The sequence below is a fragment of the Aplysia californica genome, unplaced genomic scaffold (assembly GCF_000002075.1).
Source record: "Aplysia californica isolate F4 #8 unplaced genomic scaffold, AplCal3.0 scaffold00136, whole genome shotgun sequence".
Taxonomy (NCBI): domain Eukaryota; kingdom Metazoa; phylum Mollusca; class Gastropoda; order Aplysiida; family Aplysiidae; genus Aplysia; species Aplysia californica.
Window position 1 is genome coordinate 318,468 of NW_004797406.1, and position 16,249 is coordinate 334,716.

Genomic DNA, 16,249 nt, shown 5'->3' on the forward strand with positions numbered 1-16,249 from the left:
TCAAAATATTCGCATTGCTTTATTTGCTCATAAAATGCGTCAATAACTGGACATAGACAACTTTTGCAAAGATTTGTTAAGAAGCAGGCAAAGATCATTGGCATCATCACTGGTACTTCTAGAAAACCATTCTGCATAATAAAGAAGAAAGTAAAAGTAAAGGTAGAAAGACACCGACTGTCCAACAGATTCAACTCTTTCTACACCAAACACCAATAAACTGTTCGCATCACTGTGATACAACTTACAAAACATCTATACTTTACTTTAAGTAAGATATAGAAAGGGTTGAATTTCAACTGAGTAATCCTTAGTAGTTTTATATACTTTCCAAGGCAATTTAAGCAAATGCATTTACACTGCTTTTGAAAAAAAAAAGAACCTAAGGTGAAGAAATCCCTTAAAAAAAGTAAAGGCAAGGCGGCTTCATGTCCAAATTTAAAATCTGGACTAAGTAGCACCTGTGCCAAAAGATATGTACAGTCGAACCTGCTCTAATGACCACCTGTCCAAAATAATCATCTGTGCAAACGGACACATCCCATCCCCCCCCCCCCCCCCCCCCATCCCTGTGTTTAATGACATTGTCCAAGTTGTCAATCTAAGACAGCCATTTTTTCTCCTTGACAACGGATGGTTGCCTTAGACACTTTGGATTTGGACTGGACTTAAATTTACTTAAACAAACTAGCCCTGCAGTGGACAAAAATACCACGGGTTACACAAGTCTAGCGGTGTAAGTAGGACTTAGTTAAACAGGACAGCCAGCCACAAACACCACTGTACATCATAGTCAACAGAAGAGCTTCTAGACAAGAAGTCATTTTCTACACAAGAAAAGTGGATATCCAGAGACATGTTGCCATTAGGAAAATTACAGCATATATAACAAGATGTATTGGTAACTTATTTGAACGCAGGACGATTCAGCCTTGAGCTCTTTTAGCAACAAAGTGAAATGTCTCGCTGAAGTAATGATCATAACATATAACATTTTATACTTTGGTCTAATAGACAGGCAGTCCATAAGAAATCCCATCCATGGTTGTACAGACAATAGTAAATGCACATATCCAAAGAAATAAATATCAAGCGAGCAAGCTGAGAAATGTCCCGATCACATTTCCATTCGTTGACCTATAGATGAACCATTACCAATAACCACCATCTATCTAAATAAAGAAAAAAGAAGACAACACCTCCACCATTAGCTCAACACATTATTTCATGACTGTAAGAACCAGAAGCCAAAGTCTAAATAATACACAGAGTAACCAATCATCAACAGGTACCTACTTCAAATATCAACGACAAAAAGGACAGACTAATTTTGTGAAACCAGTATATATACATACATACATAACAAACACACTCTGAAGTTCGTTGCACAGATCAAACACAATAAATAATGAGTGGTCTGAGCAAGATTTGCCACCAACACCTACATTATTTACACAACTGAGAATATAGACACCTGTGAGGAAAATATGTAAATGGCTTTGATTTTTCTTTTAATCCTGTGAAAGTATGAAAACAAAAATTTCATGAAAATAAATAGAGCATTAAAGGTATTGGTAATATCATGCGTTTGGTCAACGGAAAAAGGTTTGGGAGGTATTAAGTTAGTAGTCGTTATGGCACGCTAGCTGTGAAACAATTGTTATCCTTTCAATAATGTGTTTTCCAGGTATACAAGCACAGTAAGATGTTTTGTTATTGTTATGAGTGTATACTACTCCAGTATGAGTCATGGCCTTGGCTGAGACGTTGATAAATAAACCAATGAAACATTTCACAAAAGCTGAAACAGCCTGACAATCACCGTCTTACGGTACTAGATATTTGACCAGTAAAAAATCCAGCAGTAAGATAGTGACATGGGAGTACAGAGTCATAGTCAGAAATAAGGTACAGTACTTACAAAGTGAAGGTCCTGACTGGACTCAAGTTCACAGTCCATGAGGGTAAAAAGAACTCCAAATTGTCATGGAACCCAACAAGTTTTCCTTAAAATAACTATCTTTCCTCACATACATGGCACTCGTTATCCTAAAGCAAGAGGAAATTCTTCTTACCATGAAGCGTACAGATCATGTACACAAATGATATTGGGGCACATCATAAGGCAAGTACTTCAACATAACGTTCTTTGACAAGGACTGAAAGAACCAACAGGAATGGTTACAGTTCATGGACATTACTCATTGTTCTAACCACTTCGACATCCAGAGCAAGTTGGTATCCCATCCATTAACTGTAAGCCTTACTGTGTGGGTTGCCACTTTCCTTCTTGAAACCTCCCTACTACACCCAAGTGAAAATGTTAACACTCTAAGTATCTGACGCCGCAGAAACCTGCATTTCTCCAACACCATAAATTTTGAAGTCTTTTTCTTTTGTCCTTCTTTATTAGGAAATCTCACACTTTCAATCTAAATAGTAATGAAAAATTGAAATGAGAAGTGTGGCCTACTATATCAGTGATAGAAGGAACTAAGTAAAGGAGTGGGTCAAAGTGTGATGGTCTTCTTCTGTAATTTTAATTTCTGGAGCACCCAAAATCAAATATGAACTAACGTAAGAGAAAATCCTACGGTAGAGACACTGACAGTGCTACTTTTTGTCACAGAGATCAAGACATGGAAATACCTTAAAGAGTTCAGGCTCAAAGCCCTGGAATCTCTTTATAAAAAAATAATATTAGGACATTGGAAGACTATACAAAGTTCAATAAGGCAGTCTTAAGCAAACGACATCAGGTGAAAAACCCCCCAAAACTCTAATATTCTACTTTCCCTTTTTCCCTTCGAAAGAAGAAATTACAAACCTGTAATCTAGATTGTTTTAAATAAGAAAAATAAATCAAATATAAAACCAAATCCTGAGAGCACAAGTACTGTGTACTGTGAGTCTATCCTGGATCTTTAATTCTAATAATTCAACCCATTACCATTCTCAAGCATAGCATCGAGACGCTGTTATCATTAGTTTCCGATACCATAGTGCTCAACAATCATTGCACTTCTATCCATGTTATGTTTAACACTTTGCCGTCACAAGTCACCGATCGGCCATATTTACCACCCAGTTTCTTTGGATTCTCAACAAAATGCCTTTGCCTGTGATGGCAAGAGTCTTTATATGAGCCTTGTGATGACAAAGTGTAAAACTTGTATTCCTTCTAGAAATACCTCCGCATGAGCTAAGGAAGTATGTAATACCTAACATTTGAATTGTTCTGTAGTTTGTTTAGTTTTTTTTAAAACTACATCCCCCCATTAGACAGCAGTCATGAACATTACATCATTTGGAAGGCCGGCACTAACTCCCAGGCTAGACATAGGTCCAAGAGAAAATATTCATGGAAGGAATGAGAAAAGTATATATCTCAAGCAGACTCGAACATCTGTCCCTCAGGTACTAGTTTACAAAGTACCAAATCATGTTACAGTAGCTAACTATTTCAGAAGTTTGTTTTCTTTCCCGAAACCCTCAACTGAATGTAAATAAATAAATCAACTTGAGTAAGCCACAGACAGGAACATAACATTTGTACATCTCATTGTTATATATTATGTTTACCACAGCATAGGATGAGATCAACTCTGGTGTAAAAATAAACAACTGGCACAGCAGACGCCAAGCCAAACAGAATTATCAACTGCGATTTGGTAAGTCTTTGCTACCAGCTAACACTGGATAAGAAATGCATGGGTGTAAACGGGATACATTTTTGCATCTCACACAGACAAGATTCTTTTGGAAAGGTATCCAGGTATGTCATATAAACTGTACTATTTTAATCGAAAAGCAACCTTCATCAGATATATATGCATTTACACTGTCGGATTCTAGTCTAGCAAACAATCTCTTTTGAAATCAATGGAGGACAACCAAAGATTTCATTTAAATACAACACATAAAAACTCAAACCATCCTGCAACAATGTGTGTGCGTTACAAAAATAAAAAATAAAATACAACAGTAATGCTATTTGAACCTCCAAAAGACATTTGCATTTCATTCTGGTAATGAAAACTTCTCTTAGAGCGAAAAGATAAGCAACAAATTTCTGTAAGACAGGGTACCCTGAAATCAAGTGTTACACAGTCAGGGTGGCTGAGTGGGTGAAGGTGACAACGATTTTTACTGCATACTCTATCACAGTCTAGTATTCTTAAACCCCTTAAAGGGTCTCATACTTAAAAAGATCGTAACACACTATAATCTCCAGCACGCTTTTTCAAAATTTTCACATAAAAAAAAAGTAAACCCAAGAATTTTCACTAATGGCTAATTTGAAGATCATATTTAAGCCATAACTTCCTAGTACAGTCAGATAAAGGATTATCTTTGGCAAACGGAGACCTTGTAGTATTGACAACAACTTTACAAAGACTTTTTTATACGCCTTCCATTAGCTGAGCAAATTTAGGGAGAAGCATTAAGGCATCACTGAAAAAGGCTAGATTTACAAGAAGCATTACACAAAGCAGGCACCTCACTTTCAGCAATAGAACAACAGTAACATAGATAGCAGCATTACTGATAAAAAATAAATGGTACCTACAGTCACAATGATATCAGGTACCACCCACACAATGGACACCACAAGAGGTTGCGCGAGTACAAATACATACACTCATCATACACAACATTGGCAGAAATAATTTTCTCATACAGAAATTTAAGCATCAATGAATACAGTTGCCACAATGTACAAAAGGGATTTGAAAAACCATCACTAATTTAACAAACTAAATTCATTTCCTAAATGAATTGATTATGAATGAAAATCTTTTTTAAAAAGTGTCAAGAAAAAAAAAATGTATGTCATATAACTAACACTACAAAATTCAGTTTTTTGAGTGCCATGAAACAAAGAAAAAAAATACATCAGAATTTAACATTGAAAAAGGCAAACGAAAATACTAAACTGACATAGAACACAAGCTTCTAACACAATCAACAGTTTGTAAGTTGTCATAATCAGCTGTAGAATTGGGAGTCGTATTGGTTACTTCAGTCCTTTAGACTTGTAACATATTTCACAATCTCACTACAAACAAAATACTAGTACAATTTTGTGTAAAGTTCAGCCTAATATACATTATGAAAAACTTTTCCTCAACGAGCATCAATTGTCACAATGCTCAGATTTGAGATTCACTCATGACAAACCCATGAAGGAAAGAGTCGTTTTCAAGAAGAGGTCTGTGGGTTCCTGAAAATTGGATGTTTACAAACAATCACACGACTTTTGACAAAAATTAAATGGACCTTGAAAGAAAGTGTTAAGCTCGACAGTGTAGAAAACTATTTTGAAAAGTGTACAGGCTAAGCGGCACACCAAACTCAATGTGCCAAAGTTGACAAAGTAACACATACGTCATCAAATTCCAGAACAGAAACATAAACGACTGCAAGAAGACCACCTAGTGAAAAGCACAGGACATTTGACCCCCCCCCCCCCTCCCCAAAAAAACCCCAACCAACAACAACAACAAACAAACTGAAAGGCATGTAGAGCGATGAAATATGTATACTTCAGAATATAACCTTTGAGTTTAAGGTTCTCTTGAGGTTTATGGTAAAGGCTTCCACTTCCTCTGAAGTTTGATTGAAATTCAACTTGTTTTGTCGTTAAAAAAAATCATGTTTCACTTTTCTTGGCAAAATGGTACATGTGAAGAAAACTGATATCAGTTTTACATGTTATTTTGTATTTTTTATGATGCTGTGACCACAAAGACAGTTTGGCATAGGTTGAAAGTCACCTTCAATACAGTGAGGTTTTTTTTTTTCACTAAGTGTGACCCTCGGGTTTTAATGTCTGCCTGGGAAAGACTTTAAGCAAGTGGGCGGAAAACCATAAAAACTGTTAAAACAATCCAAATGTAAAAATCCTGTTCGAGACATTAACCAAGATGGCTTGCACAGTAGTCAAGCTTGTTATTTTCTCAGTATATAGGACACCCCACAGAAGTAAAAGGGTATGCAAAATAGTTTTGAGAAAACAAGGCTTGTGTGAATTTGTACTGCCTCCATCCACGGAACTCCTTAGACAACACAATGAAAGAAATGAACAAAAGAAAAATCTATGTAGTAATTTAGACTCCTTCTTTAGAACTCCCCCCCCCCTCCCCAGAAAATATATACTTTGTGATAAAGGAAACATAACAATGGTGATGCTTTAAACATGACAGAAACATGAGCACATCATGGCAGTAACAAGCATTTAGTGTAGCATGGACTGAAATAACCATTTCAGATAAAGTGAGTGTATCAAGACTGTTAACACAAAACATTACCTCCAAGATGAGCCAATGCCACCACTACCACTATAATACAACTAACATTGCCAGAGAAAAAAACCGAATCATTGACCACTTCGAAGGTAATGTATAAATTGTATTTTCTAAAGATTTCTTGGTATAAAATACTTCCAAGAGAGACATTTTGAGTGTCTTGTTCCTGTTTACCTTCTTAAAAAAAAAAAAAGTGTTATCATTTTAATGATAAAGCATTATAAAATGATGGCCCTACAGCATACTTGCTGTATAAGAGAGAAACGTCATTTCTCTTGGTCGGAACACATGTCGATAAAGGGCACGGACCAAAAACCATCAAATTCTTCTTGTTCTTCAAGAGTCGGTCATCTGTGATCTTGGTTTGCCATTCACAAAACACATAGCGAAATTTGCAAACTAAACTACTGAGACAGATTTGTGTGGATGTTACAAAGTGAGATTGTCACGAGAGCTGTTTCGTCAACACTTACACTTGGTAAAGAAGACATTCTCTTGACAGAAGACAATCAAAACAAGACAGTCACGATTTGTTTCTAACAGATAAAACATTGCAGAACAATTTAAATCTCCTGGAACATTCTTTTGACAGACATGGCCTGTGGCAAAATTCTTCCTTATTTTGAGAATCAATTTTTGCCATTTCACAAACTAACGATTTTCACATGCAGAAATTACAAGATGTACATAAAATGTCCTTTATAGACAGCTGAACACAATAAAACTATTATAAGGGAGTTCACAAAAATTGAAAGCTCCCAAACTCAGGGGAAAAAACCCCTCTTACAGTAATTGAAACAACTTCAAACTCCCAACAACATACTTGCACATTGATAGCAAAAAAAAAGAGACTGATTAGAGTGCCTCTTACATTGGAAACCGACCTGCTATTTCCTATGAAACAGCAACTGAAACTTAGAAACCCAGCCCAAAAGTTTCTGCGATACCTAAATTGCAACCTTCAATCTATACAACTCCCCCCCCCCCCCCACTATAATACACATATACAAAAATCTACAGCCCCATTCAAAATTGCGAGCAGTAAAGAAGGAGTACATCTGAGCTTAATAATAAACTAGAAAACAAATAGAAAATCTCATGAGCAATAAAGCTTGCCCAATCAACTGTTGATCACACAGCTGATGACGCCATATAGTGACAGCACAAGCATGTCAGACAAACCTCCGGGCACAATTCATTACATCTCTTTTTACATTAGCACAAAGATTAGAGTTTTAACCCGGAGAAGCAAGTTCTCTAAAGCCTAACAGAAAAGCCTTTGAAAAGAATCCGATACTGACTTGAATTCTACAGAGAGCAGTAACTGCATACTTGCTTACTGAATGCGAGAAATTCTGGCCATATTCCACTAGTTTTCCAACTAGAATTGAACATGATAGTGTTTTTATGACACCCAAAGGACCAAACGAAGAGAGGCTGGGGTGACTTCTTCAATGGTCTGTGCATCCACATCAAGGTAGAACAAATCCACCAGTACAGAAAGAAAATAACCTTTGAATGCAGACATCCCATCCCCGTAATACAAGCTATCGTATCTAATTTTACTGGCTTCTTATTCTAGTACTCTCAAACTATGTTCATATTAGATTGATTGTTCTGTCATTGGTGAAGAATAAATACAACATTTTGATCAGTTGCCAGCTCACTGATATCATGATTCCTTTGCTTGAGCCGCCACCACCATCACCTTCTGTCCAAAGAGAGTCAGTTTCTCTGTAAAGACACAAAAAAGCATGCTTTACTGCAAGTAAATACAGATAGTCTGCACAAAAACATAAAATCTAACATTACAATTATGTTAATAGACTTAGTTGCATGAGCAAATAACATTAACACACAATACTGTTCTTCACCTGCTGGAAAGAAGCAAGAAAACAGACAGATAGTAAAAAAACATGTGACTTGAAGGACATCCTCCTCCCTCCCACCTATCAATGAAAGCAAGTGTAAGTTGAACGGAACTATGGGAGTGCTCATCAACATTTCAACTTTCTGAACATTTAGCACACAGCCTAAAACTTTTTAGAAACTGAGAAAGCACTTAAGGAGACAGAGGCATTTTCTCTCTCTATGCTTCCATTTGCATCAACCTTCTTGGTAAACTAAAAGGCTCCACTCTTGACTGGGTTGCTTTCAGCTGCTTTGACCTTAGAGGTTGGGCAACTGTAAAAAATCAGCCAAACGTGACCATTTATCAAAACATGGTGACGAGCGCATTGAGAAGTAAGTCTACTCACCCATCAAGTTTTTGAAGACACGTGGCTTGTTGGACCAGGCCACTCCGATGATGTAGACAGGAATACCGGAACAGATGATGAGGACACCCATGCCTGTGTCGTAGGGCGCGGCCACAAGGGGCACAATCAGCAGAAAGGCTACCACTATCAGGAACGAAATAGGGACAATCAGCGGCATCTGCGGGAAAATTAAAAATTGTCAAGTTCATGTGGAAATGAAGAGGGCGGGAATTAGTAAAATTTTGGACCATATTAGCTAATCTTGAATGGACAAAGTTATTTATTTCAAGTTTTGTGTAGATTCTCAATTGATCTTAAAATAAATTTTTTTAAAATCCATCAGTGTAATACAAAAAAGCTGACGCTCCCAACACCAGTCTCTGTGAGTTCTCCACAACACATAAAATTTGAGCACAGTTGTTTACCTTGATGGGTCTGGGCCAGTCCGGCTCTCTAAAGCGAAGGTAGACCATGCCAGCAATGGAGGCTCCCACTGAGAGCCATTGAGCAAAACTGAGGTAGTTGATTAGGGCGAAAATGTCATCAGACGCCAGCATCAGGATAGACATAATACCCTGGAACAAAAGGAATTCTGTGAAAACATCTGACAAGACAATGCTCAAACAGAAACGTGGTAAGTAAGTCAGGGATTAGATATTGAGTTTGTAGCTGATGCTGAGCTAACATAGTTGAGGTCACTTCTTCCCATAAACAAATTATGACAACATGAGCACCACAAAGATCAGACAAAACTAAAGCATCCATGAATCCCCCATGGACCAGAAAAACAAACCAGGGAACAACACATACAATATGTTTCACAGCTGGAGCATAAAACCTCAACACGCAATGCAATCCCTCATGTTTAACACTCTCCATATATTAACTAAACTTCAATACAGGGTGATTAAAAAAGAATAAATCGATTTTATGACGTATTGCTTCAGTTCTCAAGCATCATTATGGGATGAATCAGCGGACATTTGAAAGAGGAGTTATCTAACTTTTGAATAGCAGTCAAAGGGTTGCTGTTGTTTCGATGTTCTTCCTTTGAATGAAATACCTTTACAGGACAAAGCTATCTCGATATGCTTCAAAACTGGCTCTTCACATCACTGCAAGCAGATTCACCTGACTTCATTTTTCTACATGATGGAGCACTGCTCCATTGGCATCTGATGGTTCGAGCTTTTAAAAATTAAAAAGTGCCCCAGCAATGGATTGATTCAAAAGGGGCCCATGATTTACTTGCTGTGCTTGGCCTGCCAGATCCCCATACCTAAGCGTGTGTGATTTTTTTCTTGTAGAGATACGTAGAAGATCGTGTTTATGTTCCACTGCTACCCACTAGCCTCGATGACCTAAAACATTGAATCAAATCAGCTATCAACTCAGTGGACCCCGATATTCTGAAACACATCTGGGATGAATTCTCTTATGGCATTGACGTTGCCCGTGCTGCTGGTGGTGCTGGCCACATTGAACACTTGTAAGACAGGAAATAAAAATTGATTGTGAGTACAAAGCTTGAGACTTAGCTTGAGTTTTCTCTTGCTTTTCCTTATCAAAATATTGTGTAATGAAATCGATTAATTCTTGTTTGATCACCCTGTACATTCTTTTACTGACACACAGACTCAACTACTCAATTGAAATCTTCACAAAATGCACAATCGGAAGGATCAACTCAATGGTACAGGTGTACGGGTCAAAAACAGAAAAACTAGAGTATAAATCTTAATCAAACTTCCAGAAGTTTCATTACAAGGGGCTAGATGTTGGGACTTTCAAACTAGTTTGACACTCACAGTGAAGAGAATGGCCGGCAGGGGTGTAAATTTCTGCACACTGATCATAGACATAACCCCTGGCAAGTGACCTTCCCGGGCTCCCACAAAACATAACCTGCAAGAAGCCAAAGAATAATAAGTTAAACATATAAATGATAACTGCTTTATGTGCATACATGTAATAATAGCTTAAGCCATGGAGAGGGAAAAAATATATGTACAAATAATTAATTTCATTTGGTAGTCCTAAAAAATCCAGCAGACAATCATAAAGAAAAAAGATAATAACAATTTTAAAAATCCCACCTTGATTTAATACATGTAGATTTTAACACCCCTATCAACACTATTAGTTTATTTAAGAGCACTTGATTCAATAAAATACTGACACGAGATAAGGTACACTTTATTTTCACCTCTTTAAAATAAGGTACACTTTATTTTCACCTCTTTAAAATAGCTGCTTTCCCGTTTGTATTGTTTGTCGTGTTGCCCAAATCACAGGCCTATGTCAAACTATCAATAAGCCTTACCTTCCTGAGGTGAAAAGCAATCCATTGACACCACCAAATGTAGACAGGGCAACGAAGATTGGGATGAGGAAGGCAGCATACCCAAACACATTCTGCCCAAAAGTCTGTTGCACAGAGAGAGAGAAGGGCAAGATTTTAAACATGAGACACAGCTTCATTTTCCGTTTATAAAAAATTCTGAGAAAGGGTAGGTACAAAAGACTAGAGAAGAAAAGAAAAAAAATTGTGGTCACACAAGTGCTTTTTTTGTCTTAAGCAAGTAGAGTCAAGGGTACAGAATTTCTTACAGATGATTTTGCTTTCCATCCCTTTTCTCCTTCCTTCCAAATACTACTAATCAAACTGCAGAAAGACAAAGTGCATCATGAAAGAAAAAGAAGGAAAAACCTTCTACCCTTCTGTTCACAAAGCCAAATTCCAAACATTATATAGAGAGAACCTCATGTACTGACCCAAATATACAAACCAATCCATCACGAACAAATACATACACTCCAGCACACACACAAAAGAAAAACATACAAAACTATGACAGGTACACATACACACACACACACACACAAATCCACAAAGACGTTTAACATTCATTACAGCCACAGGTGCTTACCACAGCTGTCGCATATGAAGTGAGCATTTCTTGTGGAGACATGGCAGTAAAGTAAGCTACATTGGCCAGCACATACACAGCTGTTACAATAGGGATGGAAATGTAGATAGCTCTTGGCAGGTTTCTGAAAAATAATAACCAGATAGGTGTCTAGATTGGTTGTGCAATGGATTTTAGTATCCGTGTCACGTCAAATAACACTAGCACCTTTCAGTTTTAACAAAATTATATCTCTATTTCTCACAACAGATTCCAAAGAGGGTACATCACTGTTTTGGAACAGAAGTAAACTGCAACATAGAATTGTACTAAAAAGGATTTTTAAAAATGTAAACACAAACATTAAAGACTTTCAATGAATGTGAAAACAAATGTGAGGCAGCGTGGTGGAATCAGGCTCTCGTCAAAATAATCAAAGTGAAGAAACTTCCATCTTTCATGCCCATTACAGAACTCATTTCTAAGTGGATTTTTCTGAAAAACGTTTATTAAAGGCACAAAAGATGTACATTTTCAGTTAACACGGACTCTTAAGCTAAGGAAATAACCAATCTTTGGCGGCCATTTTCTCACTAATTTTACCTCTGAAAACAGGTGACCACCACCTCTTTCTTTCGCAAATAGCTCAACTTGTATTCAAGATGGAGGGGTATTTTTTTCATCCAAATAAACACAAGTGAACAACCTTTAAGATTATACCAATAACACTACATGACATGCCTAAAAATTGACGAGAGCCTGATTTCACCACGCTACCTCACAAATTATATTCTCAGTATATCTTACTATCATTCGCTCAAACATTGCCATGAATGCTACACATATTGCATTATATCCAGAAATTGACAACGACAGACACAGTTGAAAGCAATCTGCCTATCAGTATCGTATTTTCAGGGGCAAAAAATACAACACACAATATTGCTGAAAAATAATCACATAACAACTGCAAAGTCTTGAGCAATATAATAATAATTAAAAGAATAAAATAAGGGAGGGAAAGATGCTGACAAATGTTCTTTGGTTTCAAAATTCTCTCTTCTCTTTCTCTTTTCCAATACAAAAAGACTTTTTCTGTCTTGACGTGCCTGTTCTCCTCATATGCTCATACAAACATACAGGAGAACGTAACAAGCAAAGTTTTCGAAACTCACTTGTGCGGTTCTATCATCTCCTCTGTGACAAAATTGAGGAAGTTCCTGAACAGAGAGAAAGAAAAAGAAACGAAATAGTAACAAGATTGAGGTGTTGAAACATCTAGTAATGTGAATGTTTAGTAAATAATAATAAAATCTTTCCGAAACAGAAATTTGGTACAAGAGAGTTCACAATACTTTTGCACACGAAAACAAATTTAGACAGAGCACAAAAGCAAACAGTCATTACAAATAACTTCATCCTATCAGTTCCAATAAAAATCACTTTGAGTCTTCGAATTAATATTTTAATAAATATCTTTCTGTGGCAACTACGAAGGGGGATTCAGTCTACTTTGTGATAGCACCTGTAAATTTTACTTGCTGACCCCTTTAATATAAAACATCTTTTCCTGCTGCATCTTCGGCAAACAAAAACAAACAATTCACACACATCATCCTCTTTTCAGACAAAGATTGCCCCATACCACTTTTTGTGTGCGCTACATGAATTTGTGATTTTTATGATTTTAAAAATAAATCTTCAAATTCAAGTCGTTCGGGAGTATTGTTTGAGTGTTACTTCTACTATATTTTGTCACTCTCCTTCTGTTTTTGCTTCTTATTCATGTTCTATCTACGTCGGTCCATATGTATAGAACATGCCTGCTGCATTTTCCTTAAACTTTCCTCCTGCCATAAGTTGTATTGGAATTCAACTGTACTTGAGAATGAGATGCTGCGTACTAGTATGTATCTTGGAGTACCTCAGACAGCACACATGACACTGTACCACTCATTTGCAAATTTAAAACGTTTATGAAAATCGCAAATGGGCAAATGGCGGTAGAAAAAAAAAGGCCTTTATACAATACTACGAAAGAGCTAATTACTCATTTTCCCCCCTATCTCTTCCATCTCTCCTTTAACAGAAAGACAACAATCATACTGTGAATAGTTTACATTCACATAATAATGAAAAAATTGCTTCTAGACACGGTGGTGAGATAAAAAATGTGTCTCAAATGGAGAGAAAAAAGGCTGAAGACGGAGCTAATTGCATAATATCATATCACTTTGCCACTGGACAGGATTTCTTTCACAGCACAAAGCTCTCACCACAACATGTTCATTCTCACTTGATCCAGCTGGATCTAAATACTAGTCCTGGCTATCCCAAGAATACAATAGCCAAATATATTTGTAACATGCAGCAAAAGTTTTCTTTCCTTATAATGCAATATGGAAGGGAAAAAAAAAGATATCATAAAGACAAACACAACTCAAAAAGTCTTGGTAACATTTAAAATAATTATCAAATAAAGCAACTGAAGGTTTACACACACACACACAAACACGCACATGCACTCACGCATGTTCAGCTTACTCTATTCAATACATCCAGACATCATTGTTAACAATACACTGACTTACCATCCAGCATATGCAAACAGTCCAGAGTAAAGGGCCAAAGAGATCTTGCCAACCTCTGGGTTGGAATCAGCAAAAGCGTCTTCTAGATGTTCTGTCTCACCTATGAGAACAAGCAAAACATGGAAGGTGGGTGAGGCTACACACATTCTTTAATCATAAACACTTTGAAAGGTTGTTGTTTGCCATTTCTTAAAGTACGCAAAATATTGCAGTGATAACAAACATTTTGGCTGGGAACAGATTTGTAAAATGAAAATACTGAAATGGAAAAGGAGTAGAAAAACTGAAGTCTCACAAGTCATTTACCAGGCTAAATGTTAATTCAAACCGAAAGCTGAATTTAGAGTAAAAATTGTAATCTAAGTCAAATACTGATTAAATCATCCCCCCTCCCCCCCCCCTGAACATATATCATAGGTCGTAGCTGCAATCCTAGCTAGAGCCAGTTCTACACTTTGTAAATATATATGTGCTTCCCTGCAGCATGAAAAGCTGCAGGCCTTGAAATTCCACAAATCTGATGTCAAACTTAGACAAAAAGTGACCACTTCCCTTTTCCCATCCTGTGTTTTTTAAAAATATTATAATGTCACTGTCTCAAAGATGTCCACCTGTCTAAGACGACCACTTCTCTTCTAGACAATAGGTGGCCATCTTGGACAATTTCAATTGTACACCAAACAATCCGTGAACTGTACACATTGACCTCTAGAAGAACCTCAAGACAGGTTTTCAAACACTAAGTCTTGTCTATATTGGTTTTCCGCTGGATACTGACAGAACGAACTGCGGGCTCATCCAACAAACTCACAGGTCAGTTCCCTCCATACCTTGGCAGATGAGAACAATCCCAGTGATGATGATGACGATCAGCGCAAACACTTTGGCGAATGTGAACACATCCTGGATCCGGGTGGCCGCACGCACACTGTAGGCGTTCACAAACGTCAGCAGACCTGGAGTGGAGTACATGTATAAAGATTTTAAAAAAAAAGAATAATCAGTTAATCAAATACTTTCGTGGGGCTCTGAAGAAAGTTGGAGTTGTGTTACCATCAAATACATCAACCACCTACAGATCAAAGTTAGTTTTAGTTTTAGTAAGAGTTTTACGGAACTTGCAACACAATAAGGTTATATAAGTGCCGAAGATTAGTGGTGTTACAAGAGAGTAATAAAACACGAAAATGACGGAGGAAAGATCAGGACGATGGATGTTTGATAGGAAAGAATAAAATGAGCAAACCACACCAGAGCACCCGCCAACCACCCACAAATCAAAGTTAAAAGGCTGCAGGCCAAGGAAGGGGGTTATAAGGTTATATAAATATGTTCTAAAGTCCTTGATGTCAACAAACACACAGAGATATAGTGCTGAGGCAGGTGGTCAGAACAACGTAACGGACAAGCAAAGATCGTGTAGTAGAGAATCTTTGGGACAAGGGTCAAGTTCTATTTTAGTTTTATCCAGTGTTTTACTGCTCTAGCAACACAATCAGGTCATGTAGGTGCCGAAGATTACAAGTGTTACTAGAGTGTAGCATACAAACAAAAGGAGGAGAGATGAGGAGGACAGATAATGTTTGATAGGAAAGAAGGAGCGAACCACACCAGAGCACCCACCTGAGTAAGTTCGCGAATAAATATTGGATCTGACGCGAACAAAGTAGGTCATTGTTTTCTTAGAGGGTTAAGATGAAGAAGCATGGCTAACAATCACGAGGAGTTTAGTTTTAGTTTTATTAAGTGTTTTACGGCACTCGCACACAATAAGGTCATATACGTGCCGAAGATTAGAGGTGTTACAAGAGAGTAATAAACGCAAAAAAGAAGGAGGGGGAGATAAGGACGATATATGTTTGATAGGAAAAAAGAAGCAAACCACACCAGAGCACCCGCCAACCACCCAATCACGATGAGTCCAAAAGCTCTGAACCCGCCCAAACACCATCAGATCCAGCCAAGTCATTATACGCGCGGTCTGCCACCCCGAAGCCTGTCATCATCATCATCACGTGTTGTAGAAGAACGCAGTTCTCGAGAACTCACTAATGACTCACGTGTCCCCCCTCACCACTGACCATGGCCTCGGGCACTGGCGTTAATTATCAAGCTGACGACAACCTACTACTACACCACGAGGTACAGAAAAAGTCACAAGACGACGACACCCCCCCCCCCCC

The 16,249-nt window shown here is 37.6% G+C and overlaps 1 protein-coding gene across 1 annotated transcript in view; it reads right to left on the bottom strand.

Annotated features, from left to right (window-relative positions):
* The window catches only part of LOC101858404 (Y+L amino acid transporter 2), a 47,145-nt gene continuing 30,896 nt past the window's right edge, over positions 1-16,249 (bottom strand). Inside the window, exons 4-12 of the mRNA XM_005096728.3 lie at positions 14,897-15,022; positions 14,067-14,166; positions 12,651-12,695; positions 11,497-11,620; positions 10,890-10,993; positions 10,375-10,471; positions 8,992-9,141; positions 8,567-8,744; positions 1-8,042 (exon numbers count right to left, since the gene is read on the bottom strand). Coding sequence (XP_005096785.1) covers positions 7,981-8,042; positions 8,567-8,744; positions 8,992-9,141; positions 10,375-10,471; positions 10,890-10,993; positions 11,497-11,620; positions 12,651-12,695; positions 14,067-14,166; positions 14,897-15,022 — 986 coding nt within the window. The 3' untranslated portion in view covers positions 1-7,980. The remainder of the gene's footprint in view (positions 8,043-8,566; positions 8,745-8,991; positions 9,142-10,374; positions 10,472-10,889; positions 10,994-11,496; positions 11,621-12,650; positions 12,696-14,066; positions 14,167-14,896; positions 15,023-16,249) is intronic.